The sequence below is a fragment of the Rhineura floridana genome, chromosome 10 (genome assembly GCF_030035675.1).
Source record: "Rhineura floridana isolate rRhiFlo1 chromosome 10, rRhiFlo1.hap2, whole genome shotgun sequence".
Taxonomy (NCBI): Eukaryota; Metazoa; Chordata; class Lepidosauria; order Squamata; family Rhineuridae; genus Rhineura; species Rhineura floridana.
In genome coordinates, this window is record NC_084489.1 from 63,422,707 (window position 1) to 63,449,618 (window position 26,912).

The 26,912-nt window shown below is 41.7% G+C and overlaps 1 protein-coding gene across 1 annotated transcript in view; it reads left to right on the forward strand.

Annotated features, from left to right (window-relative positions):
• GPR158 (G protein-coupled receptor 158) overlaps positions 1-26,912 on the forward strand; it is a 166,467-nt gene that overhangs the window by 69,643 nt on the left and 69,912 nt on the right. The window contains exons 3-4 of the mRNA XM_061586390.1: positions 18,618-18,720; positions 25,791-26,008. Coding sequence (XP_061442374.1) covers positions 18,618-18,720; positions 25,791-26,008 — 321 coding nt within the window. The remainder of the gene's footprint in view (positions 1-18,617; positions 18,721-25,790; positions 26,009-26,912) is intronic.

Sequence of the window (26,912 nt, forward strand, 5' to 3'; positions counted from 1 at the left end):
TTCCCTTCTGCACAACTTTCCTGGGACCACATACCAGTGGTGGGCAGGGCCAGAGACAAAAGTTGACAGAGCAATAAAGGTGAACTTTACCCTTGTACAGTGGGCTGTTTTCTACATACACTCACACACCCCTCTGTATCCCCTGTCCAGGCAGGCGACAGGATTTATCGGAGTTCAATAGCACATTATGGCTGGGCAAAACCAATCAAGGAGGGTGAAAAGTAGGGCTGGTGAGGGGGCTATGGCCTGGGGAGAGTCTCAAGACCTAGAGAGGCATGGAGGACCATATTTGTACCCTGGGCTCGAGGTTCCCAATCCCTGATATAAAGGAGACAGCAGCAATAAAAGCCAACAATAATGGAGTTTGAAAGCAACTGTAGTCAAGAGCATCAAAAATGTAATAAAAGCCAAGCTGCATTCTAGTCTGGCAATTTCATACAGGTAGGCTGCGCTGTTGATGCAAGCTGCTTCAGCTAATCTGTAGGATTTGAAAGTTTATATTGCTCCTAAAGAAGGAACCTGTGTTCCAAAATATGTTGAGCTGTCATAAATCTTATCAGTTGTCACTTTTGAGAACATGCTTCTACTTTGTGCATTCTTCCTGCTCTCTCAGCCTCCCTCCTTGATGTTTATAGGCAGCAATAAAAAGCCAGACTCTATAGGCCAAAAGCCTTCCTAAAAAAAAAAAGAGGGTCTTCATGCTGTGGGAGGAGGAAGGGGCAAAACAAACCTCCCTAGGTAGGGTCTGGGTGCTGCAACAGAGAAGGCATACTCCTTTGCCTCAACCAAATGAGGGTGTGGAACTGAAAACAGGGCCTCTGGGAGATTACGTAAAGAAGCCAGGAGGTTTGTGTATGAGAAGGCAGCCTATCAAGTGCCCTGCTCCTAAACCATTAGGTGTAACCTAAAGGCCCTAACCAGCGCCTTGACTTCCCGCCCCCCCAAAATACAAATAGGGGACCAACACAGTTGTTTCAGCAATGGGGTGACATGCTTCCAATATCCGGATCCAGTTCACAACTTGGCTGTCAAACCAGAGATAAGACTCCTTAGGCACCTTTCCTGACCCAAAGGAAGCAAGTGCATCCTCACCACTCCAATGACACAGGAAGGGCACCTGGTAGGGGGCCTGTCTTCAGCCCAGAGAATTGGTTCCCTCCCCCCAGAACTGTTTTTCAAATTTACGATGCCAGTACAAATACACAAATACAGACACACACAATATAAATAAATGATATACAGACTTGACTTACCCGGTTGTTTGAAATGAAGCCTTAACAAATCAAAGAGAGAAAACCAGAACAAAGAAGGAGAGAAAAAGAAGACAGAAGTTATTGTTGCAATGTTCCTAGCACTGTCTGTGGTTCCATACTGAGAACTGGTCTTTTAAGAAGCTCTACTTATCAGAAAGGTTGCAGAGCTTAGGAGAGGTGGACTAGAGACCTCCATTTACTTCCAACCCGTGTTAGAGCAATTTGCTCACCAGGAGTATTACTGATGCTGTGACTCATCTTACCCCATGGGCTCTTCTACAGGATCAGAACAGGACACTTCCCCATTCACTGCTTGCCTGGGGCATCCAAAGCCCCCTATCCTGAGAGTCAGGTGACACTGCTCAGGAGGATGAACTGTAGTACAGAAGGCAGAGAGGGAAAGGGGATATCCCTGAACATTCATTCCACACATCCAAAAGGACACACCAGTTAAAGATTTACATTCCTGATAGCTCTTTCTGACAAACAGGCAATTAAGAAATCAATTGCCTTATGAAGTCATGTAAAATGTGCTTGGTCTGAAAGGAATGTTAACTAAAGGAAAATTAAATTGGCATGTAACTGACAATGAATAAAAGTTCAATAAAAATGGTGTGTGTATTTAAACCTACAAAGTTAGTTTCATTCGAAAATAAATAAGTAAAGAATATTCAGTGTTAAATCTCAAAGCAATTGTATGTGTATCAAGATATAGAAAATAATAAGAAAATATATGTCAATTGAATAAAATGTCTAAAATATCATTATTATAAACCTGTATATAGAATTATAACAAAACAACAACTGTTGTAGCCAGAAGGAGTGTGACAAACAAACACTTATGTGTTATATAGTTGTGTTATAGACCAAACATGTTTCTACCCTATAAGGGTCTTCTTCAGTGATCAATATACATATTGCTCAATTGTCATTGCATATCACTATTTGCTGGTGTATCTAAACATCATACACTGACCTGTAAAGTAAAAAAATGGATAAATATATCAAACCCCACTAAAAAACTGGATCTGATTGAAGCTTATTTGTATGATAGTCTCTTGTCTTCTCATAAGAATATATTTACATTCGTTGATAAATCTGGAGATATGGATATTATAGTATAGGTTACCCAATCTGAAAACACAGGCAAAGCCAAGTTCAACACCATCAAATTTAATATAATGTAGTAATCTCCAAATGTCCTACCATTGGGTAATCACCATTCTGTTTCAAGGAACCTTAGTGAGTGCCCAATGGGCACTTGCTTTAAGCATGCCTGTGGCATCTGCATGGGTAGCCACCCCAGTTCCTCTTGTGGCAAGGCCCAGCAGAAGGCAGGGGGGTGCGGATCAGCACAAGGCAAGGCAGGGGGCAAAGCTGGTCCACTGCAACGCCAGAGCCCATTCCAAGCCTTGAGCCAGCCCTGCTGCCCACCCCAGGTATCCTTACATGGATCTAGCCAGTGGAAGGCAAAGTAATTTAAAGAGGGATAAAATTAGATGTGTGTGAGAGATGCCAGCAATTTTATCCTTCCCAGGGTTTCTTTTCCTCCCTAAATGTATCCACATCCTTATCATAAAAGCCATGGGAGTAGAGACCAGCATTTTTCGCCTCTGTCAACAATTTCCTGGAGGACAGATAGCTTAGATAAACTGGTCCACACCTCCAACTCCCTGTGGCTGCTTTTTATTGTGGTGGCGAAGGAAACAGGTTTGCATTTTAAATTCCAAAGCTATATCACAAGGCTAAACTAATTCTGCATTTATAATAGGGGAAACTAGGTTTCTAGGTTATGGTGAGGAAGCAAGTGTTCTTGGAATAGAAAATGTAGGAAGCATTGCCTCTCTGTTTCCATTTCTCTCTCTCTCTCTCTCCCACCTGCACGACTGTATTCTCTCATGCCTTCAAACTTGCCTTTTAAAAGGCCTATCATTTCTGAAACACTGATGCAGTTTTCCATAAGGGTCATAGTGCCCTCATAAGGCCCTAATCCTAAACCAAACCATGGCATAGCGTGAATGAGCAAACACTTGGACTCCCAAAGAGGAGATTGCTCCTCCCCAGTCAATTTGCTGCTGAGCTGAGCTGAGCTATAAGAATTTAAGCACACAAGAAGAGCCTGCTGGATCAGGCCAGTGGCCCATCTAGTCCAGCATCCTGTTCTCACAGTGGCCAACCAGATGCTCCTGAGATTTATGTTTTCAGAACCCACCTATTCTTTTGAGTGAAATGTGTTTTAATTCTTTATACTATTGTATTTTAGATTTTGTAAGTCGCCCTGGGACCTGCTGGTGAAGATCGGGCAAACAATAATAAAATAATAACAATAACAACAGACGATGCCTATGGGAAGCTTGCAGTTGGGACCTGAGTGCAAGAATACCCTCCCCACCCGTGGTTTCCAGCAACTGGTATTTGGAAACTATGGTTTGGCTTAGCGTGACATCTGAACTCAGGTGTAACGCCAAATGCTTAGCTCCTCCCCAAACATTAGACTATTGAGTTCGGACTTTCAAAGAAATAATGAACACAGCTGACTGCGGGGAAATGAAGGGTTTATTAAGGCAGGAGTTACAAACAGCTATTCTTTGCAAGTAATAAAGCACTAAACTGAAGCTAATGGCAAATGAGTCTCTGCCTACCCTCCCTTGTCTTTAGTTTCTGTTTTGTTTGCCCTGCAGTTTGAAGTCTTTGAACAGCTGTAGTGTGGATTCTTGCTGGAAACTTTGCTTGAAGCTGAAGCTTGGCCTTCTTGCTGATGGTATCTTGCTGGCATCTTGGCTGGTATCCTGAAGGCTTAATCTCCCTGATCTAGGGGTCCTGTATTTATCCTTCAAAGACCCCCTGGGAGGGGGCACCTTACACCTATTAGATCACTATCTTCCCATCATTCAGGTAGCTGGTTTCCCCCTCAGGTGATGTCTCCTGATACTGTCCTCGTGACATCTTGGGCTTGAGAATGCAGCTGCATTCTCAAGGTTGCTTGATTGTTTTGATTATCAGGCTACTTGTTTACATTAACCAAGTGAGAACATTTGTAAGCCAATTAGCTCATCACCTCTTCAAGCTTGGGAAAACTATAAACAATCCCACCTGATAGAGCAAAACTGTGGGACAAACTGCATTGTTTCGGTTACTGAGCAAAAACTTCCCAGACCCTGTGTTGTTTTGAGCACAGAGGCATAGGGAAACTTCCCAAATGCTGTGATTGTGTCAGGGAGCCCAAATTTTAAGCTTCCCAGACTCCAATTCTAAGCAGTAACAGAGTACAAAAGCAATCAGCACCCCCATAAATCAGGGGTTTAGAGGCAATAATTAGGGGCTAGAGGCCATTCATGTTTCATTTCTAATCTCCTCGTACATCAAGATTCTTGCAGTGATTGGCAACACACTGGGCTCATGATTTAGCTTTCCCAGACAAACCAAGAGTATAAACCATAGGGCAAATACTGGTTAGAGCTCATTGTTTGTCTAGACATAGCTAAACCACAGCACAGCAGCAAAACAATTGGGGAGGAACAAAGTGGTTACATTCTCCTCTCTGGGAGCTTTTATGCTTGTTCATTCATGCTAAACCATAGTTTGGCTTAGCATCAGTGGAGACTGGTGACTCCAATGTCAGTGGGGCCATGAATCTGCTTTCAACACCTTGGACAACTACTTGAAAGTTTGGACTAAAACCTGGAGCAGATTCACTGCCCCACTGACATCAGAGCTACCAGTCTTCACTACTTAGTGTTAACTGGTGAACTGGGCAATGTGCTGAAATGTTCTTTAAAAAACATTCATTAGATAATATGATAAATAGCTCCATTTAGTTACCATCTTGCTACTCTTTATGCTATAAAGCCTTAATAGGTTTGGGGCTGGAGATATATGATGGATTGCTCTGTATATTAGGGTAATCAAATGAAACTTTGTTTCAGGTGACCCTGCCTTTTGCATATCACCAAAAGAGAGGAAATGCATGAGAGAGAGAACACCTATTTGCATAATAATTGCATATACTAATTTCTATATATAGATGCAAATTTAGAAATTATGGCTGTAATTTCAATAGAATAGAAATGTAATACATCTCATAGTTGGGGAAGACTGTGACCCAGTAAATTGTATGGCTGCTCAGTCTGCTGTCCAGGTGCTAACTGTTGATGGGAAACCTCAAGGCCTCTTCCTTTCTCCCTTCTTATGGTTCTTTACATTCAAGTTGAACATTAACCTGATAGCCCCTCAAATAGGGGATGCCTTCAAGTAGATAATTGCCCTCTGTAAAAGAAAGGCACATGGCTATCCTACTTTCTGAAGTTCGGTGACTGAGAATAATGCCTTTTCTTTGGTGGCCCCAGCTATCAAATGTTCTGCTCAAACATGTTTGCCTTGTGCCTACTTAAATTTAGGTACCAGGCAAATGCCATTTGGTTTGCTTTATCTTTTAATGGAATGTTGATTATTATGCAGATGTTTTCTGCCTCTGATTTCATTGGTTTTAATTGGTTTGCATTCAGTTCTTGCTGCTTTGTTTGAATTTGTTGTAAGCTACCCAGGAAATCATTTGATCATTTGTTCCAGACACAGCCATCCCTGTTCTTCTGGCTACCTTCACACACATTCCTATGTTCCACCTGCTTTTCCCCATCCCAGCTCCTTCTCACTGAACTGAACTCCTCACCTGAGGCAGATTTCCAGGCCCATTTCTGTCCAGCCACAGTAACTTCTATGGCTATGTCTTATTTTACATTATATTATATTGTACTAATTAACTTTGGGAATGATGCTATTTGTGTGATGTAAGATAGAGGGAAGGAAGAAAAATCTTACTGTATTGACTTTTATTCAGGATTTTCTTTGTGTGTGTTGTCAAAGTTTAAATGTATTGTCCAAGTTGAAATGAACTTTTAACTACATGATTACATGATACGAGACTAGATTATACATTTAAAGGGTTGTTAATCTAGAAGGAGGCTTTCAGGACCCTACCTCGTTGTTTAGAGATGCAGTGCCAGAGATGGAGTTGTTACCTTTGTACTAATGCAATTCTGCTTCTTTTTTATATCCTTGTGTTGACTGTATTTGTTGTAATTATTGATCATGACACTGTGGACTAGAGTGGTCATTTTTTATTCCAAATTTGTGCCCATTTATTCTCACACATAGAAACTGATCTGTTTTTCCTGTGTAGACAGTAAAAAGACATTGTTGGTGGGTAATGCCATATACCATTTTGGAGGATGAGCAAGTAAATAAACTCTTGATAGTATGGCTTTGACATTAGATCCTATAATAGTGTTATAAGAGAATAAATGGACACATATCTGAAATTAAAATGCATTCACAGCATTCAGGACATATTGCTGCTGACTTCAAAGCCAACATGCTTCAACAAAAAGACTCCAACGGGAGGTAACAATATGAAATTGCTGAATTTTTATGATGTTTTTATGATGTTTTAAAGTGTTTTGAGTGCTTTTGTTTGCTGCCCTGGGCTACTACTGGGAGGAGTGGTGGGATATAAATCTAATTAATTAATTAATTATAATAATATAAGAATTATAATTTATCAGCAGATTTGATTCTATTTAGTTCTGACTTAATTGGGACTCTGGATTTCTTTCCTGTTACAGATGTTAAATAAGGATAGCATAGCTAGAAAGACAGCACTACCATAGTGACTGCTGTTATGATTGGATCGTTCTGTTGTTAACTCATATATATATTTACCCCCTCTGTAGAAGTGCCAGATGCCCACTGTTATTGTATGACTTTTTGGCTCCAGTTACCTGTTCTGAGGTAGTGGAGCCCATGGGGAACCCTGAAGGCAGAGGGATCCAGCAAACAGTCTCTGGGGTGATAATGAACATTTGAGTCAGCGAGGAAGACAGTTGAGTGTAATATCTTCAGGAAGAGATAGGTAGTTGTCCAAGATTTCAGAGGAGCAGATAGAAGATTTTCAGAACCATGGACAGATCACTGGATGCACAGACCTTGTTCTGACAGAGTCCTAGTGCTGGCAGCTCCTGGTGTGAGCTGTAATCGGAAACATCTGGCAGGCACCAGGCTGGCGAAGGCTGCTCTAAATCATGCCTCTCTTTTTATGCCCTGACCTCCCTTCCTAGGCTCCACAGTAGTTGAGGAATGGAGACCCTTAAAAGGATAGCCTTTTGGTCTACAGCCTAGCACTTGGGCGCTTTCCTTCTCCTTCCTCCCTGGTATGTTATCTGCATAAGTGAGCAGGTGTTGGAGAGTGAGAGGTGTCTGGCATGATGGGACTTAATTCTTGGGGGGATGTCAGGTGAAGGAGATGTGGCCTGTGGGGGACCTGGTCCAGCAGCCTTAGGTTCTAGGTCACTCCTCTCAGGATCAAGTTCAAGGTTAGGGACTTGGTCTTACTTCTCTCCTGGGGATGTGGGTTCAACCAGCTCCTCCGCCTTCTTATATGAGTTCTGGCTGCTGCTGTGGACCAGGATACTGCTGTCTTCTAGCTTTTATGTGCCACAAGTCTCTTTGTTGTTTCTTCAACAGTTAATAAGGTTGCCCCTCTGGAGAGATTGCCCTGTTGCTTCAAGGAAAGCAATAAACCTATATAGGGGTGTTGAAATTAGCTCTGTTTTCTTGAAAACTACTGTTGGGAAAGATGCTTCTCAACATTTTAATGGAGCTTTAAATTAAAGATCTCAATAGAAGAATCCTGAAGCTGAAGTTAATGGGTAAATATGATTTTTGCAGCAGAGGCTACATAGATGGCATTGTTAGACTTCTTGCCCAAAAGAATTTATTCACTAATCATTGATCCATGAGTGGGTAATTTGTTTCCTTCAAGGTCATGTATGTAATTTGAATATATAATCAGAAAGCTGATTTATTTAATTTTAACAACATAAAAAAGCCTGCCTAGATGTCATTCCGTTATTCATTTTCTTCTCTCTTTCCCGTAGTGAATCACATTGATTAAAGTTAACCAAGCTGAGCCACCAACAATCTATCTGTATGACTGTCTTCATGTATGACCTTTCTTTCATAAGGAGGTGACCTCTCTCTCTCTCTCTCTCTCTGTGTGTGTGTGTGTGTGTGTGTGTGTAATTTGGGCAGCCTGAGATCCTTAGGCTGTGAGAATGTGACATACTCAGGCAAATCCAGCAAGCATCTTTGTATTGTGTAGTTCATGTTGTTACAAGTTTGTATACATCTACCTTACGTTGGCTGTACATGTGCACTTGAAGAGTGCAGAATAGCTGTGGAATCCTACAGTATCAATAGAAGCTACTTCCCATTTTATTTATTTATTATTTGATTTATATTCCACCCTTCCTCCCAGCAGGAGCCCAAGGTGGCAAACAAAAGCACTAAAAGCACTTTAAAACATCATAAAAACAGACTTTAAAATACATTAAAGCATTTTTTAAAAGCTGTGAAGACATCTTTAAAAAAGGTTAAAAACATATTGGTGTTTTTTTTTTAAAGGTGTAAAAACATAATAAAAAGCAATTCCAACGCAGAAGCAGACTGGGATAAGGTCTCAACTTAAAAGGCTTGCTGAAAGAGCAAGGCCTTCAATAGGCACCAAAAAGATAACAGAGATGACACCTGTCTAATATTTAAGGGTAAGGAGTTCCACAGGGTAGGTGCTGCCACACTAAAGGTCCATTTCCTGTGTTGTGCAGAACGGACCTCCTGATAAGATAGTATCTGCAGGAGGCCCTCACAGCCTTTCAGGCATCCTGGTATCAAGCTGTATAAGGCTTTGTACACCAAAACGAGAACCTTGAACTTGGCCCGGTAGCAAATGGGCAGCCAGTGCAATTCTTTCAGCAGAGTGGTGACATGTTGGTGATACCCTGCCCCAGTGAGCAGTCTTGCTGCCGCATTTTGCAGCAGCTGCAGCTTCTGGACCAACCTCAAGGGCAGCCCCACATACAGCACATTACAGTAATCCAGCCTGGAGGTTACCAGTGCATGGACAACAGTGGTCAAGCTATACCGGTCCAGAAATGGCTGGAACTGTCTTACCAGCCAAAGCTGGTAAAAGGCACTCCTAGCCACTGAGGTCACCTGGGTCTCTAGTGACAAAGATGGGTCTAGGAGTGTCCCCAGACTACAAACCTGCTCTATCAGAGGGAGTACGACCCCATCCAAAGCAGGCAACTGACCAATTATCTGAACTCGGGAACCACCAACCCACAGTGCCTCCATCTTGCTAGGATTCAGAGTTAGTTTACTGGCCCTCATCCAGCCCACCATCTAGTCCAGGCAGCGGTCCAGGGCTTGCATGGCCTCTCACAATCCAGATGTTACAGACAAATAGATCTGGGTATCATCAGTGCACTGCTGACACCCCACCCCCAATCTCCTGATGACTGCTCCCAAGGGTTTCATATAGATGTTAAATAGCATGGAGGACAAGATGGAACCCTGCGGCATCCCACAGCACAACTGCCAGGGAGCCAAAAGACAATCACCCAATGCTATTCTCTGAAAACAACCCTGGAGATAGGATCAGAACAACTGTAAAACAGTGCCTCCGATACCCATCTCACCAAGTCAGCCCAGAAGAATACCATGGTGAATGGTATCAAAAGCCGCTGAGAGATCAAGTAAGAGAAACAGGGTTGCACTCCTCCTGTCCTTCTCCTGATAAAGGTCATCCATCAGGGCAACCAAGGCCGATTCAGTCCCACAACCAGGTCTGAACCCAGACTGGAATGGGTCAAGATAATCTGTTTCATCCAAGAGTATTTGCAGTTGATGCGCCACAACCCTCTCAATCGCCTTCCCTAAAAAGGGGGTATTTGCGACCTGTTGGTAAATGTTACAGACCAATGGGTCCAGGGTGGGCTTTTTCAGGAGCGGTTGGATCACTGCCTCTTTCAGGGCGGCTGGAACCACTCCCTCCCGCAATGATGCATTGACCAGACCCTGGATCCACTCGGTCAAACCCCCTCAGCAAGCTTTAATAAGCCAAGAAGGGCAAGGGTCGAGAGGACACGTTGCTGACGGCATCATTACAAGCACCTTGTCTACATCATCAGGCCGCATCAACTGAAACTGTTCCCAAGAAGTTGCAGCAGACGTTGCACTGAACACCTCATTGGGGACTACAGTAGATGTGGATGGGGCATCAAGACTGCTATGGAGGTGAGCAACTTTACCCTCCAAGTGCCTTGCAAACAATTCACAGTGGGCCTCCGAAGGGTCTAAGACTCCATTTCCTGGAGTTGATGTCAATAGATCTCTGACAATACAGAAAAGCTCTATTGGATGGCTACTTGAGGATGTGATGGAGGCAGAGAAGTGGGCCTTCTTTGCCACCCTCACCACCACACAGTAGGCACAGTTATGATGTTTTACTTGTTCCCGATCAGCCTCACGGTACGTCTTTCACCACTTGCACTCTAGCTGTTGTCCAACCTGTTTCATTGCCCTTAGCTCACTGGTGTACCAAGGTGCAAACCAGGCTCCACAATGCCGGAGAGGGTGCTTGGGGGCAACCGTGAAGAGCCTAACACGCCTTGCTGTTCCACAGCGTGACAAGGGCTTCAACAGGGTCACCTGCTCTATCTATTGGGAACTCCCCCAGGGCATTCAGAAATCCAATGGATTCCATTAGTCTCTGGGGGTGGACCATCTTAATCTGTCCATCACCTGCAGGGGAGGATCAGAGCCATAAGTCTAAACTTCACCAGGAAGTGGTCTGACCATGACAATGGGATTTAATTTTAAATCTGTCAGAAAAGCTGAATTCCATCAACAAGCTTTATGAGCAAATGCCTGACTGTTTCTAAATGTTATATTATAGACTGCTTTTTTGGGCAAAAACCCACCTACCCATGTCTCCTCGGTGCACTCTATACATGATATGCCTATCACAATTTCTAAGACACCATTTTGATTCATATCTTATACAGGGATATAGAATAAAATTCATTCTTCTACAACTGCACTATGTTAAATTTTCTGATGTCCATTATGGTCACATATAGATGCAAAATTGGTTCCAGGATCTGAAGTTTTTGGGCAGAAAACTATCAATTCAATGGAAATTTCACTGGTATCTGACTCTTAGGGCAAATGTAAACTGAAGGCTCAAACTGATTCAATAGTCATTCCTTCTTCCAAAGGAACATTGAGAAGCCAACTTCTGTGGTGATGAGAGACTAGAGATTCCTAGCAGAATTCTCATCATCTCACTAATCTATGATTCCCAGGATTCTTTGGGCAAGCCATGGTAACTGAAGTGCTATAAAACCCATATAGGCTTGTACTGCAGATATGTTGCTATAATCCTCCATAGCTACTAGTTTTCCAAAGGGCATGTGAAGGAGGTGATTCCTTAATCCACAAGTGCCAATCCTTGTTGTATACTGAGGGCCAAACAAGATATAACGGTAGCAGGCATGTTAGCATTTACTTGAGTTCACCTAGTCCTATATACGGATGGGGGAGAAATTCAGTTCAGTTTTAATTTTAATGTGAATCTACCAAAGTTACTCTTTTCAAAATAAAATGCAAACCGAAACACAGCTATCCCTCAAAATTCACACTTCTGTGAATTTTGCAATCCAGTTCTCTAGCCAAATAATGTGTACAAAAATGGGTGTCTTAGTGAAAAGATCTGCATAAAAATGCATATGTCTGTGAAGATTACACATGAAACCCCTTTATGTAAGGGGAAAATGTTTACAAAAAACGTGTTTATCAGGCAAAATTGCAATAAAAATATTAGGAAAATGTGCACTAAAATGCTGATGAATTTTCATGAGGACTTCTTTTTAAAAAATTGCAAACTGATACAGAAATATGGAGAACTGAACTTAAGACTGGAAAAATGAGCATCCGAGAGAAACCAGAAGGGACAGATTCATCCATCCTTAGTCATATATAAGCAAGGAATTTTTCTCTAAATCTTTCAGTCAGAGCCATTCCACCCCTGCCTAGGGATGGGGGAGGAATTTGTTTTGTCTGCTTTTCACAGTGGACGAAACCAATTTGACATTCCCAGACTTGCTTGCGGATCTGAATGCATTAGATTGTGCTCTTCTCCAGATTTTGTGATGCAGCCTCGGTCCCAAATTGTGCACACACAAAATGGTAATTTATGTTAAAATGCATACAAAATACATACTTTAGGAGAAAATGTGCATTGAAATGTGTTGAAAAGTATGTATTTTATGGGAAGAGTGGTTACAAAATGTGTACAATTTACCTGTGGATCTTTCTTTTGAAAAGTCTGCAAAAGAACTGGTTGGAGTAGACTGAGTGCCAATGAGACTAATACAGAATGGACTGAGGCTGGCATGCCCATCCCTATGGTGGGAAAGCAAGGAGGGAGGCACCCCAAATGTACAGCAGATGAGAAGAGGGGAAACCCTCAAAGTGCCTGGCCAGCAAACAGTCAAAAATGAAAACAAAACTAGTTTTATTGCTGCCCAACACGTTTCGGATGACAAAGACCCTTTATCAAGGGCAATCACATAAAGAGCATTAAAATCAATTATCAAACATACTATAAAAATAATACATTTATACATTAATCTATTAAAAAATGAACAATTCCATAATATGCTAAACACTGGCTACAGAAGCTCTAATCAATAAGGAAAAAGGGACAACTGGGATGGAACATAATACAAACTAAAACTTCACTTAAAAACTTCACATTATGTTCCATCCCAGTTGTCCCCTTTTCCTTACTGATATGTATTTGATATGCACTTTGAGGGGTTTTCCCTGTTCTCGTCTGCATGTCCATCCCTATCCCTGCCTAATATGCAGAGCAAGCGAGAACATGACTAATGCCCTCATCATGCCTAATTTGGCCTTGCCTCTCCTCTTTTAACTTCAGTGGGTACCCATCAGTAGCTGCCCTTGTTATTTTTAAGCCCTCTGGGTGCACTTTTGTTGTAATTCTGTATATGGGGCTGTAGATTGACTCTGCAAGTGTGCAAAATTTGATAGCAGAAGCTAGTAGCCTTCTTATATACAGTGTGTGTGGATGGCATGGTTTTCCCCTTCCGATAATATATTTCATCATTACCATGAAATTTTGCAGAAATGTAACACAACACTTGGTTCACCTAAAGAGAAATTAGTGGTGGTGGGCATAACTATGTGCATTGAGCTGGAGTTGAGCATACATACCTGAGGTCATGAATGACACTGGAAGTTCTTGGTATTAGTGTAAAAATGGGAGACTGCAATATTTTTACTGATTGATTAGAATGGATTTAAAGTAAACCATGGCCTTTTCTAATATTAATGCATTACTACAACTAACATTTTTCAAAAATCTGTCCTTTGTAGAACTTTTGCCTTTTAAAGGGCTGTTTGTATCTTCATTTTGTACAGATATTCTACCAAGAAGGAACCAATTGGGACCCAGCAATATTCCACAAAGCTTTTGTATATGACCTTGCACACAATTAGATTGAAAGCTAGGTAGTTGTGCTGCAACATTTGAGAAGTGTCACTCAAGTGTGCAAGCCACTGTTGGAGTGTGCTAGCCACTGTTGATATGAATTTGAGGACAAGATTTCAGAACTTGCTATAGTCTGTCCTTTTTGTTTGTTAAAAAAACACGTTAGCTAAGTGCTATAAAATAGCTATAAACCACAATAGCTAAAAATGAAACCTCCATATTGAAAGGATTACCATCTTGCCTGGCTTCTACGTTTCCCCAAAAGCATCTAGCTGACCGTTGTTGGAGCCAGAATACTGGGATGGATAGACCAGCTTTCCCCAGCTGTTTTGAAGTACAATTTCCTCCTAGCTCCCATCATGCCTCACCATTGGCCACACTGGCTGAGGCTGATGGAAGTTGTAGTACAAAACATCTGGAGGGCATGAGGTTGGGGGAAATTGGGGTAGACCTTTGACTGTAATCTAGCAAGGCAACTTTTACATTCTTAATGTTGAACGAAGAAACTCCATATTTATTAGGAATGTGCATGCAGCTTTGGTTAGATCTGAATAGGGCAAAATAGGGCCAGGAATGTTGAAGGATGGGGACCCCTTCCTACCCCACAATCCCAGAGATAACAGCGTTAATTTCTCCCTTCCCATGAATAGCCTTAACACTTATGTTGGCCCACCATTTAAAATCAAATATGGCTGTTAAAAAAGAGGTTTATCTTATCAATTTATCATATCAATTCAGTTTTAAAGAGTGTTTAAAAGCACATCTCACATGTGCAGGTTTAATGTAGAAAAAATGACTCAGTTAACATGTAATGCTAAGTTGTTTTGCTCCAGACAAACCATGAGCTGCAACCAAGGTTTGTTCTTGGTTCACAACCATGACCTAGGCTGGGACAACATTCTGAATGACTTAGCTCTGGGTAGTGCTGCACCAGCAGGAACACTGGAGGAGGAGCCTCGGTCTCCTCTCTGGGAATCTACACACATTTGTGCTAAGCCATGCTTTGGCCTAGTATTTGTGTGAACTGGGTCCATATGGCTAATTTAATAGATAAATAGTCCTGAGTCTAATGGTGTGATTAACTTTAAGAAAAAGAGAAAGATTCTAAAACAAAAAGAAGAGGAAGAGTCAAGAACAGTGATGGCAAGTAGAAGAAAGGAATGGATCCCAAAGATGCGAGGTCAGTGGAATGGGAGAAGGCAGATGGAAGGTTGTCTTAGCGACTGAGGCCTTCTCTGCTGTCCAGATAGCCCTCAGGCTTTATCCAAGATGAGAAAGACTGTGAGGTGCTTAAGAGAAAAAAAGGTCAGAAATGGTTTTGGAGCCAAGTAATGACCCTACAGAAGCCAAGCATGGGGGCAACTAGATACGAGCAGTATCCCCTGAGAACTGTTGTGGGATTTAATGTTGTTTAACTCAGGGCCTCAACCTGATACCAACAGGCCTAAGAGGCCTAAACTGCAAGGCCTTATTACAGGATACGTAGGTCACAACTTAGTGTTCCATTCCATTTACATCTCTTACCCAGCGCACTTATATACCAACACTCCTCACAACTAGAGATGCTGCCACCTTTGAACATGTCAAATTATGAGCAGCCCAGACATTCACCACAACTTTGTGGGGAATTGAGCAAGATATCAAGAGACTTATTGTGACTGTCATACATCATGTTTATCTATCCCTTCTTGAAAATAGGAACACTCTTCTGTACTTGTTTTAACATCCCTGTTCTCACACCAAAGATCAAGGCCTGAGCATTTGCACTCAACTGTTACACACTGGCAAAGGTTCATCTTCTTTGCTCTTCTGTATTGATTTCTTTTGCAACAGTGTGTCCTGATTTAAAAGCAAAGAAGTTGTTTGGTTTTAAAGATCTATGCTAGAAAAAACATCATGTGCATACCTGACTATGGGAAACAGAAGAAGCATCTGAACCCCATGCTTAGAATCCACAGAGATGTCATGGGAAATATTGAGGATTTAAATTTTTGAGATTTAATTTTTGTTTTAAATTTTGTACATTGTATATTTTTATTGTTGCAAGTTGCTTTGAGACCTAGAGGGATATAAATGTTTAGAAACATCATCATCATCTAGGTCAAAGTGCACCCATCCCCAATTTTAATTTATTTTTATTTTCCACAAACATAACAAAGTATCACAAAGTATGAAGAACACATCCACCCATTCTTAGAGAATGTCATTCATCAGTACAAATCTCTTTCTTGGACAAGTGAGAAACAAATTCAGGTTTAGATTCACATGACTATCATGCCAATCCATGATTAGGCCAAACTGCCGGTCTGGGTTCCCCTGGATTTGAACAGACATAGGAAAAAAAGGAATCCAGTTTTCCAGAAAGGTGTCACATGAGACTGCACCCCTGGTTAGTCTGCACTGTTGAGTGAGTTCATCAGCTAGCGTCAAATGTCATATTCTGTTGTACCATCTCCTCATAGCAATAGTATTGAATAAGAGGGCAGGGGCGGAACTGGGCGGGAATCGAAAAGCGGGAAAAAGGGAGCGGCTTCTCCCCGCTCCTTCCCGCCCAGAAAAAACTGAGGCGGAATCACGTGGCCAGAGTTGTATCGCAGGCTGGCATATCATGTGACCCCAAAACGGGAAGGGTCGCTATGGGCACCGTGTTGGATATCAAGATCAAACGGGCTAACAAGGTGTATACACATGCTGTGAAATTGGGGGTGGGCTGTCATTTTCTGAAGTACTGCACAATTTTGAGGGGAGGAGGAGTTACTGGGAGATCACTTAGAGTTCTAATGTGTTGGTGGCTGACATTCCCCACCCCGACCCCCAAAGTGTCCCATTCTGAGCAACAGTCCGGAATAAATGGGACATTGAACTTGTCAAGGATTGTCAATACCTCGGCACAGTCATTAACCAAAATGGAGACAATAGTCAAGAAATCAGAAGAAGGCCAGGACTGGGGAGGGCAGCTGTGAGAGAACTAGAAAAGGTCCTCAAATGCAAAGATGTATCACTGAACACTAAAGTCAGGATCATTCAGACCATGGTATTTCCGATCGCTATGTATGGATGCGAAAGTTGGACAGTGAAAAAAGCGGATAAAAGAAAAATCAACTCATTTGAAATGTGGTGTTGGAGGAGAGCTTTGCGCATACCATGGACTGCAAAACAGACAAATAATTGGGTGTTAGAACAAATTAAACCAGAACTATCACTAGAAGCTAAAATGATGAAACTGAGGTTATCATACTTTAGACACATAATGAGAAGACATGATTCATTAGAAAAGATAATAATGCTTGGAAAAACAGAAGGGAGTAGAAAAAGAGGAAGGCCAAACAAGAGATGGATTGATTCCATAAAGGAAGCCACAGACCTGAACTTACAAGATCTGAACAGGGTGGTTCATGACAGATGCTCTTGGAAGTCGCTGATTCATAGGGTCGCTGTAAGTCGCAGTCGACTTGGAGGCACATAACAACAAATGTGTCAGAAAGGCACCTACTTTGTTGTCTCTTCAGTGCCTCCTAAAGATGTTCCTCTTTTAATAAATCTTCTGAATGGAGATCTTTATACCAGTTGGTATCTGTATGGGATTTGAATTGATTTTATGTATGTGCTATTGTTGTTTTAAACTCTCCCTCCCTCCCTCCCTCCATCTCTGTATAGTTGTTTTTATATATGCAACTGTTTTTACCGTTTTTATATATCTAACTGTTTTATATATGTTTTTATTACATTATAAATCACTCCAGGGTGCCTCATGGGAAGCGATTCATGAATAATAATTATAAGTTGTGTGTAATTCTAGTGCTACTCAGAGTAGACCCATTGAAGTTAATGGACCTGACTAACTTAATTAATTTCAATTAGTCTACTTTGAGTAGGGCTAGCATTGGCCACAACCCAATAATAATAATGGGCAAATAAGCGATGACCCTGGCCAATAGGGAACACTGGAAAATATGGATTATCCAGTTATATTGTTTTATTTAATCATTAAAAATAAAGTTAGACTGCTCTCAGATTCGTTCCCCTTGTAAACAATGGTATCTGAATTTGGAGATCAGTTGCCCAAATTGACCTTTTTCTATAAATCTACATTTTCTGTGCTGGGATCTGCTACCTCATTTTTGTCTCTACAAACACAGAAAGTGTCATAAAATATTATCTACAGGTGGCTGTGACTTTACAAGCAGATACATATGCAGAGATATTATTGTTTCAATTAAATATTCATAACTTCCATGCTAATCACAGGCTTTCTGTGATATTTATTGTAACATTGAGGGTTGATCTGCCAATACAGTAAATCTAAATAACGGGAATAGGTTTATCAATTTTTTTTGCCGTATATCATTTCCTTTTTGTGTCAGCCTGCAAATGTAATTGTTTTAATGAGCCACATTTTCATATAAAGTATTCATGAAGTTAGGATGCGCTGTCATAGAATTTTAAAGTTGGAAGTTAACTTAGAGGTCATCTAGTCCAACCTGCTCCTCGATGCAGAAATCTACAACATCCCTGACAGGTGGCCATCCAGCTTCTGCTTCAATGCTTCTAGCAAAGGAGAGTTAGCCTGTTCTACTGTCAAACACCTCTTACCATTTGGATGTCTCTTAAAACCTTTTGCTGGAATCTGCTTTCTTGCCATTTCCACCTAGCAGTTTTAGTCCTGTCTGTCAAAGAAGTGTCACAATGTTTATATATATATGCATAAAGGCCAAACAATGTATATCACTGCAATATTGCCATGAAAAACAGTTCTGACACTGAAATTTTGTCTGCAACCAACACACACTTTTAAAATCATGATTATTTGCTGTTGCAGCCTCTTTTTAATCTCTTTTACTTTCTGTAAAGGAAAGCCCCCTGCTACAGAGTCAGCCTCAAGATGAAGATGTGCAATGTCTCTACAAAGGCGAGGAGGCATCTCTTTCATCTCCCTTTCTTTTATTTTCTTGCAGTGTATGCCAATTAAGGGCCATGGATTTGTACTTGGAGCCTACAAATGCATTTGTAAGGCTGGATTCTATCATCCCAAACTTTTTTCAATGAACGGCTTTCACAGTAAGTGCCTTTGCTTGAGTTTGAAAGAGAGAGAGAATATTAATAATTCAGAGTTCCTTTTTATCCTTGTCAGGGTTATACAGTATATTCCCAATGGCCTGCAACTCAGGGGTTATATAATCACTTAAGGAATTTTAGCCCTGTGGTTTATATATATATATATATATATATATATATATATATATATATATAAGATGCTATATTCCTTATTTATGAGTGCACATTAGTTTTGCTAAATTTCACTTGTATATAAAACATCTGGGTAAACTAGCTGATGGTTTTCTCAGCATGCAGATCTTCAGAAGTCAACAAATGGAGGCCCACGCTAATTTGGTTTCTGCACTCAAGGCTTTAAGCCCTTCTCATCTTGCATCATTCTCTAGAAGAGGGAGTTTACTCTCTCCTGTGCTTGTGCATAAGATCATAAGAAGAGCCTTGATGGATCAGGCCAAAGGCCCATCTAGCCCGGTCTCCTGTTCTCTGTGGCCAAACAGATGCCTATGGGAAGCACACAAACAGGACCTGAGTGCAATAACCCTCTCCCCAATTATGATTCCCACTAACTGGTAGTCAGAGGCATGCTGCCTCCGACAGTGGAGGTAGAGCATAGCCATCATGGCTAGTAACCATTGAGTACAATGAGTAGTTTAATACAATCAGCTAGTCACCTTCTGTTATTGCATTTATATTGGCAAAACTTCTACGATGGCCTGGAGGCCATGGGTGGCTCATAATATGTTCTATATTGCATTTTGCAGAGGGAGCTTAGCTCAGTGGTAGTGCATGCATTTTGCATGTAGAAGATCTCAGGTGTCTCCAGTTAAAAGGAGGAGGTAGCTAGTAATAGGAAAACCCTCTTCCTGGAGAGCTGTTGCCAGTCACAGTACAGACTGTACTGGGCTCGATAGACAATGAGCCTGATCTGGTATAAGATGACTTCCTTTTTTATATTCTGTTACTCTTCCTGTATATCAGGGGTGGGGAACCTGTAGCCCTCCAGATGTTGTTGGACTCCCATCAGCCCCAGCTAGCCTGGCCATGCTAGCTGGGGCTGATGGGAGTTGTAGTCTAACACCTAGAGGACCACAGGTTCCTTACACCAGCTGTATGTCATCTGCCCAGCCCTACACAGTTTGGCTTGTCCATTATTTCAACAGGTTTAAGTTGGTTCTGACCCTGCACAGGATCAGGTAGTATGGAGGACTGGGCCTCACTCAGAGAGAAACCTTGCAGACTAAGGGTGCCAGTACCAAGGGGTGTATCAACATTGTCAAGATCACTTCAACGCTCAGTGATTCAAACTGAGTTCAAATTATGTACAGTGAATGTTGCCGAGGGGCAGGCTCTGCACGCATTTGGCAAAACACCTGCAGCGAGAGTTCCGGATGGTATTGTAGAGAGCCCTCTGCATGTTCAGCTGTACACCTGCAGATGCCCCAGTGAATGCTGGGTGATTTAGTAGAGCCTGTTCTCACCAAGGCTCTTTATACATATGCTGCCTTGTCCTCTCCCCCTCTTGATGCACTTTGAATACCAGAACAGATTTGCATACCTGTATGTGAGAAAAAGGAGGAAGGAATACATGTAAAACAGATAGAAAGGTGAAATTAGATGTCCTGATTAGTGGAGAAGTTTGAAAATGGAACCCATTTTAAATAAGCTCACAGTATGTTTCATCCATGCAAAGTCAGAGGTTTTTACATATGCACCCAACATACACACATCTCTCCATCCATCCATCCATCCATCCATCCATCCATCCATCCATCCATCCATCCATCCATCCATCCATCCAAGCAAAAGGCATTATCACAGTTCGAGGTCCCCTGCCCCTGCATTAAATTAAACTAAGTACTAAATAAAATTAAAGGACATGTAAAAAAACCCTTGTAGATCTCTACAGCATAATGTGACAGGTTTGGACATTTCCTTTTTCTGTGGAAATGGAGCTGTTTGATGTGGCTCTCAGCTTGCCAGACTGAATGTATGTGTCTTATCAAAATCAAAGGGTGAGACAGCTAGTGTCGAGAGTGAAGAAGATTGTCAAATGATGAAAGAATAGCTACTGATTCAAAATGCAAAATGTAGCCTGCTGTCTCCACTGCAACATAAAACAGAAATAAAGGGCTGTTACTGTGGAAAATCCGAGAGGTGTTTTCCTTAAAATGAATGCAAGATGAGGAGCTGGCAGAGGTGACTGTTGCTGCAAAAGAAACAGCATGACCTGAAGGTCTGTCTGCATAGTTTTTTGGGGGGGAGGGAGCTGAATTCTGACAAGAAGAGAGATGAATCTGGACAGAAGTGCTAGAATGTAAAATGTTCCTAGAGCAAGAATACAACTGTGAAGAGGGAGGGAAAGAGGGACTGTAGATTCAAAATACAAGAAAAATATAAAGTCATGAGCAGTGCAATGCTGAGCATGTTTCATTTGTGTTAATTTGCAAAGTCCTAAGCAACTTCTGCCCTACTCTCTTTAAGGACTGCTTGATTCCTTATGCTGCACCTCAGTCACTGAAGTCTCCCACGCCTCTGAGGTTTGGTTGGCCTTTACCAGGGACCGAGCCTTTAGTGTGGCAGGCCCTGCCCCACAGAACACCCAGGCCCCAGGCTATGGTCTGAAGGCACATGAGGCCAGCACCAGGTCTGATCAGTGCCTGGATGGGAGACTGCCTGGGAACCAAATGTAAGCCGCCTTGGGTTTCTATCATGAAAAGAAAGGCGGGATATAAACATAATAAATAAATAATAAAACAGCTTGACTATAGAAGTTCAGCAGGAATCATCCTTGCCTTTTTTGAGATGTCTTTTGAAAACTGTACTATTCAGACAAGCCTTTGGAATGTGATCTTTTAAAAAAACCAACCAGTCTTTATTAATGTTTTTATTGATACCATTGTAGAATTTAAAAAAAGATGTTTTGTTTTAATATGTTTTTAAGGATGTTTTGTTGTAATGTATTTTAAAGTCTATTTTTATGATGTTTTAGAGTGTTTTTAGTGCTTTTGTTTGCCGCCCTAGGCTCTTACTGGGAGGAAGGGTGGGATATAAATCTAATAAATAAATAAAGAATAAAGAATAAATCACGTACACTGGCATGTTATTTTTTTTTATGGAAGTGTGGTTTATAAATATTTATATAAATAAATAAATTACTCAGATGTCAGCCATGAGGACATAAGAAGAGTCTTCTGGTTCAACCCAGTGGCCCATCTAGTTGAGCATCCTGTTCTCCTATGGGAAGCCTACAACAAGCAGGACCTGAGTGAGAAGCACTCATCACTCTTGCAGTTTCCAGCAACTGGTATTCAGAAACATACTGCCTCCAACCATGAAAGCAGTGGCCAACCAGATGCCTACAGGAAGCCAGCAAACAGGATCTGAGCACAACAGCACTCTCACCACTTGTGATTCCACCAACTGGCATTCGGAGGCATACTGCCTCCAACACTGGAGGTAGTACATAAGCATCACATCTCAAAAAAGACAGAGATGACTCCTGCTAGACTTCTGTAGTCGAGGAATTCTACATAGTAGGGCCTGCCACATTAAATGACATCATCCTCCATGAATTTGCCTAATCCTCTTTTAAAGCCATCCAAGTTGGTGACCATCACTGCCTCCTGTGGGGAGCGAATTCCATAGTTTATGCGCTGTGTGAAGGAGTATTTTCTTTTGGCTGTCCCAAATCTTCCAACGTTCAGCTTCATTGGACATCCCCAAGTTCTGTATCCGCTTTCTCCATGCCATGCATAATTTTATACACTTCTATCATGCTGCTTCTAATTCACCTTTTTCTCTAACCTAAAAAGCAAAAACACCGCAACCTTGTGAGTTGCTCCATCCCCTTGCTCATTTGGGTTGCCCTTTTCTGAACCTTTTCCAACTCTACAATATCCCCACTTCTCCCTGGTAGGATTGCAACCTTAGTGGATCATGTTTTTCCCTATCTATTTTGCTTAATTACAGTTATATATATTTTTCCCCAGATGGAGAACAGCAATTGATTGGGAAAAGTGGGTTATACATAGCCAGAAGTGCTGTTACCATAAAAGAAAAATACATTTTATGTTTCTACTTTAGAAGGCAGTGTTGCCAGAGTGCAATTTTTGGAAATTTTGTTTGTGCAGCCTCTGATGCTCTGTGAAATTTCCTCAGTACATTAGTTTTAAAAAGATTGTTTATCTAAACTGCCAGCTCTGCAAACCCAGCAAGGAATCTGAAAGTCAAGCTGTGTTCTTGCTTGCTCACCATCATTAATAATCAAGATTTTTTTTGCCGGCCAGATGCTTCTGATGCTGGAAACTTTGCCATCCTTCTGCTTTCTGTGAGGCTGCACAGTTGTAGGTGGTGATGGAGGCTGAAGTGGGTCGCTGAGATAGCAGGGCAGATGGATTTCCATTTGTGGTTCTGTTTCTGATGCAAATGCCAGAAAATAGCCCAGTTCATTCTTTTTGAAGCATCAGTGAAGGCTCAGTTAGCAGAACTGATTCCAGCTGAGGGTAGTGAAAGAAACTGAAAGAAATTGTCCTGCTCTAAGTTAAGAACTGAAGAGGGCACTACTGCCCAAATGGTTGATAGACTTGATAGGCCCTAGAGAGATGTTGGCAGGATCAGGGATCAGGAAAGGCAAGTGATCAAGAGCATGGACAAATATTTAGGAAATCATGTTCTTAAGGCCAGTGACCATATTACTCCAGCCTGCTGGCTTGTCTGGGCAGACAAGTTAGGCTGGCACACACCCATGGTGAGACTTATGACCTCATGCATTGAGGAATGTAGATCTAGACCAGTGGTTCTTAACCTTCTTTGATTCACAGACCCCTCTGAGAATCTTATTAAAGCTATCAACCCCCATAAATAAATAAATAAATAAATAAATAAAATTTTGTTGCATTGGAAATTGATTTTTTTTTGTACCCGGTTCACAGACCCCCTAAGTTAAGGTTTAGGTTAAGAACCCCTGATTTAGACTGAGAATACATTGGATTTCATTTAGTATACTAAAGGGGGAAAAAACCCTACCTAATGCACATCAGCACCATCCGGACATTCCAAGATGTGTTTAGTTAACACGTATAAGGGGGAAATGGGATTACAGCACCAAGCCCTGCATGTTCCTTTCCACAGCTGCAATGTGTGGATGCACATAGGCTCATATATGTGGTTGGGAGCTGTGCTTTTGCAGGGTTCATGACTGCACTTTGAGCCTATGTGCACAGCCATAGCGGCCGGTAGAGTGGGCCATGGTGGAGCAGCACTGCTCACTTGGCTTCTCAGTGCAGAGGTTGCTGCCAGTAAGTGAAAGGGGGCAGGTGCGGACATGGCAGTGAAACCAATCTGACACTATGCCTGCACCACACAGATCTCCCCGCCACCACCTCACCCTTCCTTCTCCTGGTTCCTGGCAGCGACCTCTGCATTGGGAAGCCAGGTGAGCACCCCACTCTGCCCAACCGGCCACTACTGGTGCATAGTTTTTCATGTGCATTATCACACTACAGATATGGATGCATAAGTTGGGGGTGAGCTTGTTAAAATACTACAAGCAAGGGCCACAAAAGCCTTATGTCACAAAGAAACTGCTAAATGGTTATAAGTGAGATCCCTGCAGAGAAATGCTTCAACCCTTAACATGATGTTTCATTACAATATTACCACTTATTAAGAGCTCACATCTAAGATCTACACATACTCTTCCTGGGCATGTCTGCTTACAAGCATGAACAGGAGAGTGTTGTTGCTGTATATGGGCTTCCCATAGGCATCTGACTTGGAACAGAATCCTGGATTGGATAGTCTTTTGGTCTGATCCAAGAGGGCTATTCTTATGTTCTTCACTAAAGCATAAAGAGGACAGGAGATAAGTTAGTTGGCCCATTAAGCCCTTTAACTTAGGTTTCACCAATCACCAGTCTTTTTAGGCCCATGAGCACCTTTGGACTTGGAGAGTGTGCTCTGGGCACCAACCCCTCTAATCACTTCCATCCCCCTTCCTGCAGATCAGTCCCCTCCCCCAAAAGACAAAAAGAGAGAAAATGCACACCCACAAACACACTCTCTCCACTTTTTAAGGGTTCTTGGTAAAAGTTGGATCCAGTAGAATAATCCGAGCCTTGAAAAATGCATGGAGCTGAAAGAGGAAGTGGGAAAGAGCGTTACTCTTCCATCTTCCAACTTCAGTGCTATGCACCTTTCAAGGGTAGGAAAGGTCACCCATTCACCACCTCATAACCAAGGAAGGCAGTGAATGGTGACCGGGGCTCAGAAGTTCATTGGAGGCCAGGGGAAGACCTCAAGGGCATCTTTGCACCCATGGGCATCGTGTTGGTGACCCCTGCTTTGAGTTGTACACACTTATAATTCCCAAGCGATAGGTATAAGTATTTAGAACTAAAGTGAAAGCTTCCTGCTTTGCTGAGTCAAATGCGTGTCTGTCTCTAAAAACAATTAAGGAAGAGATAAATACCAATATTTGAGCTAGCCTTATAATGTGTACCCTTCTGATTCCCAGGCTAAGAACTAGTTCACGCCTGTGAATTCTTCACTTGCATATAATACCAGCAGATTATTTGCATGTGTGAATGGACCATCAGAGATTTAACATTACAGACAATATAGTATCTCAAATACAATACTTTTTTGATTCAGATCCCACATTTTGCTGCTGTTCAAGTTTACAGTAATCAAGTATAGAGAAATCTATTGATGAATGAATTGTTTTGTGATTATCCTTCACTGTAAATAATAATAATAATACTATTGCTCACAAAGAAACTTTGGATATTGCAAGCAGTGTTTTTACATTAGTGTTTCAAAGCAGACATTAATTATACAGCCCCTGTTAATCTTAGAGAAAAGCTTGGAAGTGAAGAAGGGACTCACACAAGGAGTGGTGACTTCTGTTGCTATCTCCCAAATGACAGTGATGTGTCAAAGCCTCATACGGCTCAGAAAAATGGGAGGGTGAGGCATAGGTCACCAGGAAGGTAATAGAACCTTTTGCTTTTTTCACTCCTTGAACTATATGATTTTATCTCTCTCTTCCCCCTCCCCATATTTGATACTTTTAGGAAAGGTTGCAGAGAGCCATTTTTCTGGAGGTGAGATGTCTGAGAAAGTCTACACCTGCTTGCCCTGCAGGGAAGGATGTTCTTACTGTACAGATGATACTCCCTGCTATGCACAGGAGGACAAGTATTTACGGCTTGCTATCATCTCATTCCAAACACTCTGTATGCTGTTGGACTTCATAAGCATGCTAGTGGTCTACCGTTTTCGCAAAGCAAAGGTAAACTTAGAAACACTTCCCCTTTCTAACCTTCCTGCCTGTTTTATGTGACATGGGTACCTTTGCCTATAAGGGAATGATCCAAATTTGCCACAATCATAATCTAAGGGTCTGGAGTAGGGATGGAGCAGAAATTAGTTTGGTCCACATTTTGAAGCAAACTAACCTAAGTCACTGACTAAGTCACTTCTAGACTTATACGCGAATCAGAATGAACCTGTCAATTGCATACTTCAGTGAATATCGCAGAGTGGTTTTGGTTCAAAAATGTTTACAAAAATGTGTATTTTAGGGAGAAGTTGAAGAGCCTACAAACATGCTTACTTTGGGGGAAGAATATATAAAAATACATATGTATACAATTTATATGTGAATTTTTCATGAACAAAACAAAACAAACCAGGATGGAATGGACCTATGATTGGGTGCATGTGAAACTGACATAGAACAGAAATGGCCTGATATGTCCACCCCTAGTCTGAATAATTGCCCAGATTTGCAAAAGTACTGAATAAGGATGGGGGGGAAAGCCACTCCAATCATACAGTAGCACAGATTCTGCTGCAGTCTGCACATTTGCCTTGTGCGAGAACCAGACACTTTTCATGAAAACTCCAGTGGCTTTCACCAATACTTGTTTTTTAAAACACTGGTTTTATTCCACTGATGTTAATTTCCCTGGATGTATGACACATTGGTACTTTGGTAAATCCAGTCAATGAAATGGCTCAGTCATTTGTTTCACAATCACAGCAGGTACAATTTGGGCTGGGGACAGAAATGACAAATGAAATTATAAAGAATATTGTTTAGAAGCCTGATGCCTGAAGCAATACGTCTGGGCACACTGAATAAGGTGGGGGGGGAAGCTTTAGGTTATCATATAATCAGAATGAGAGAAGTT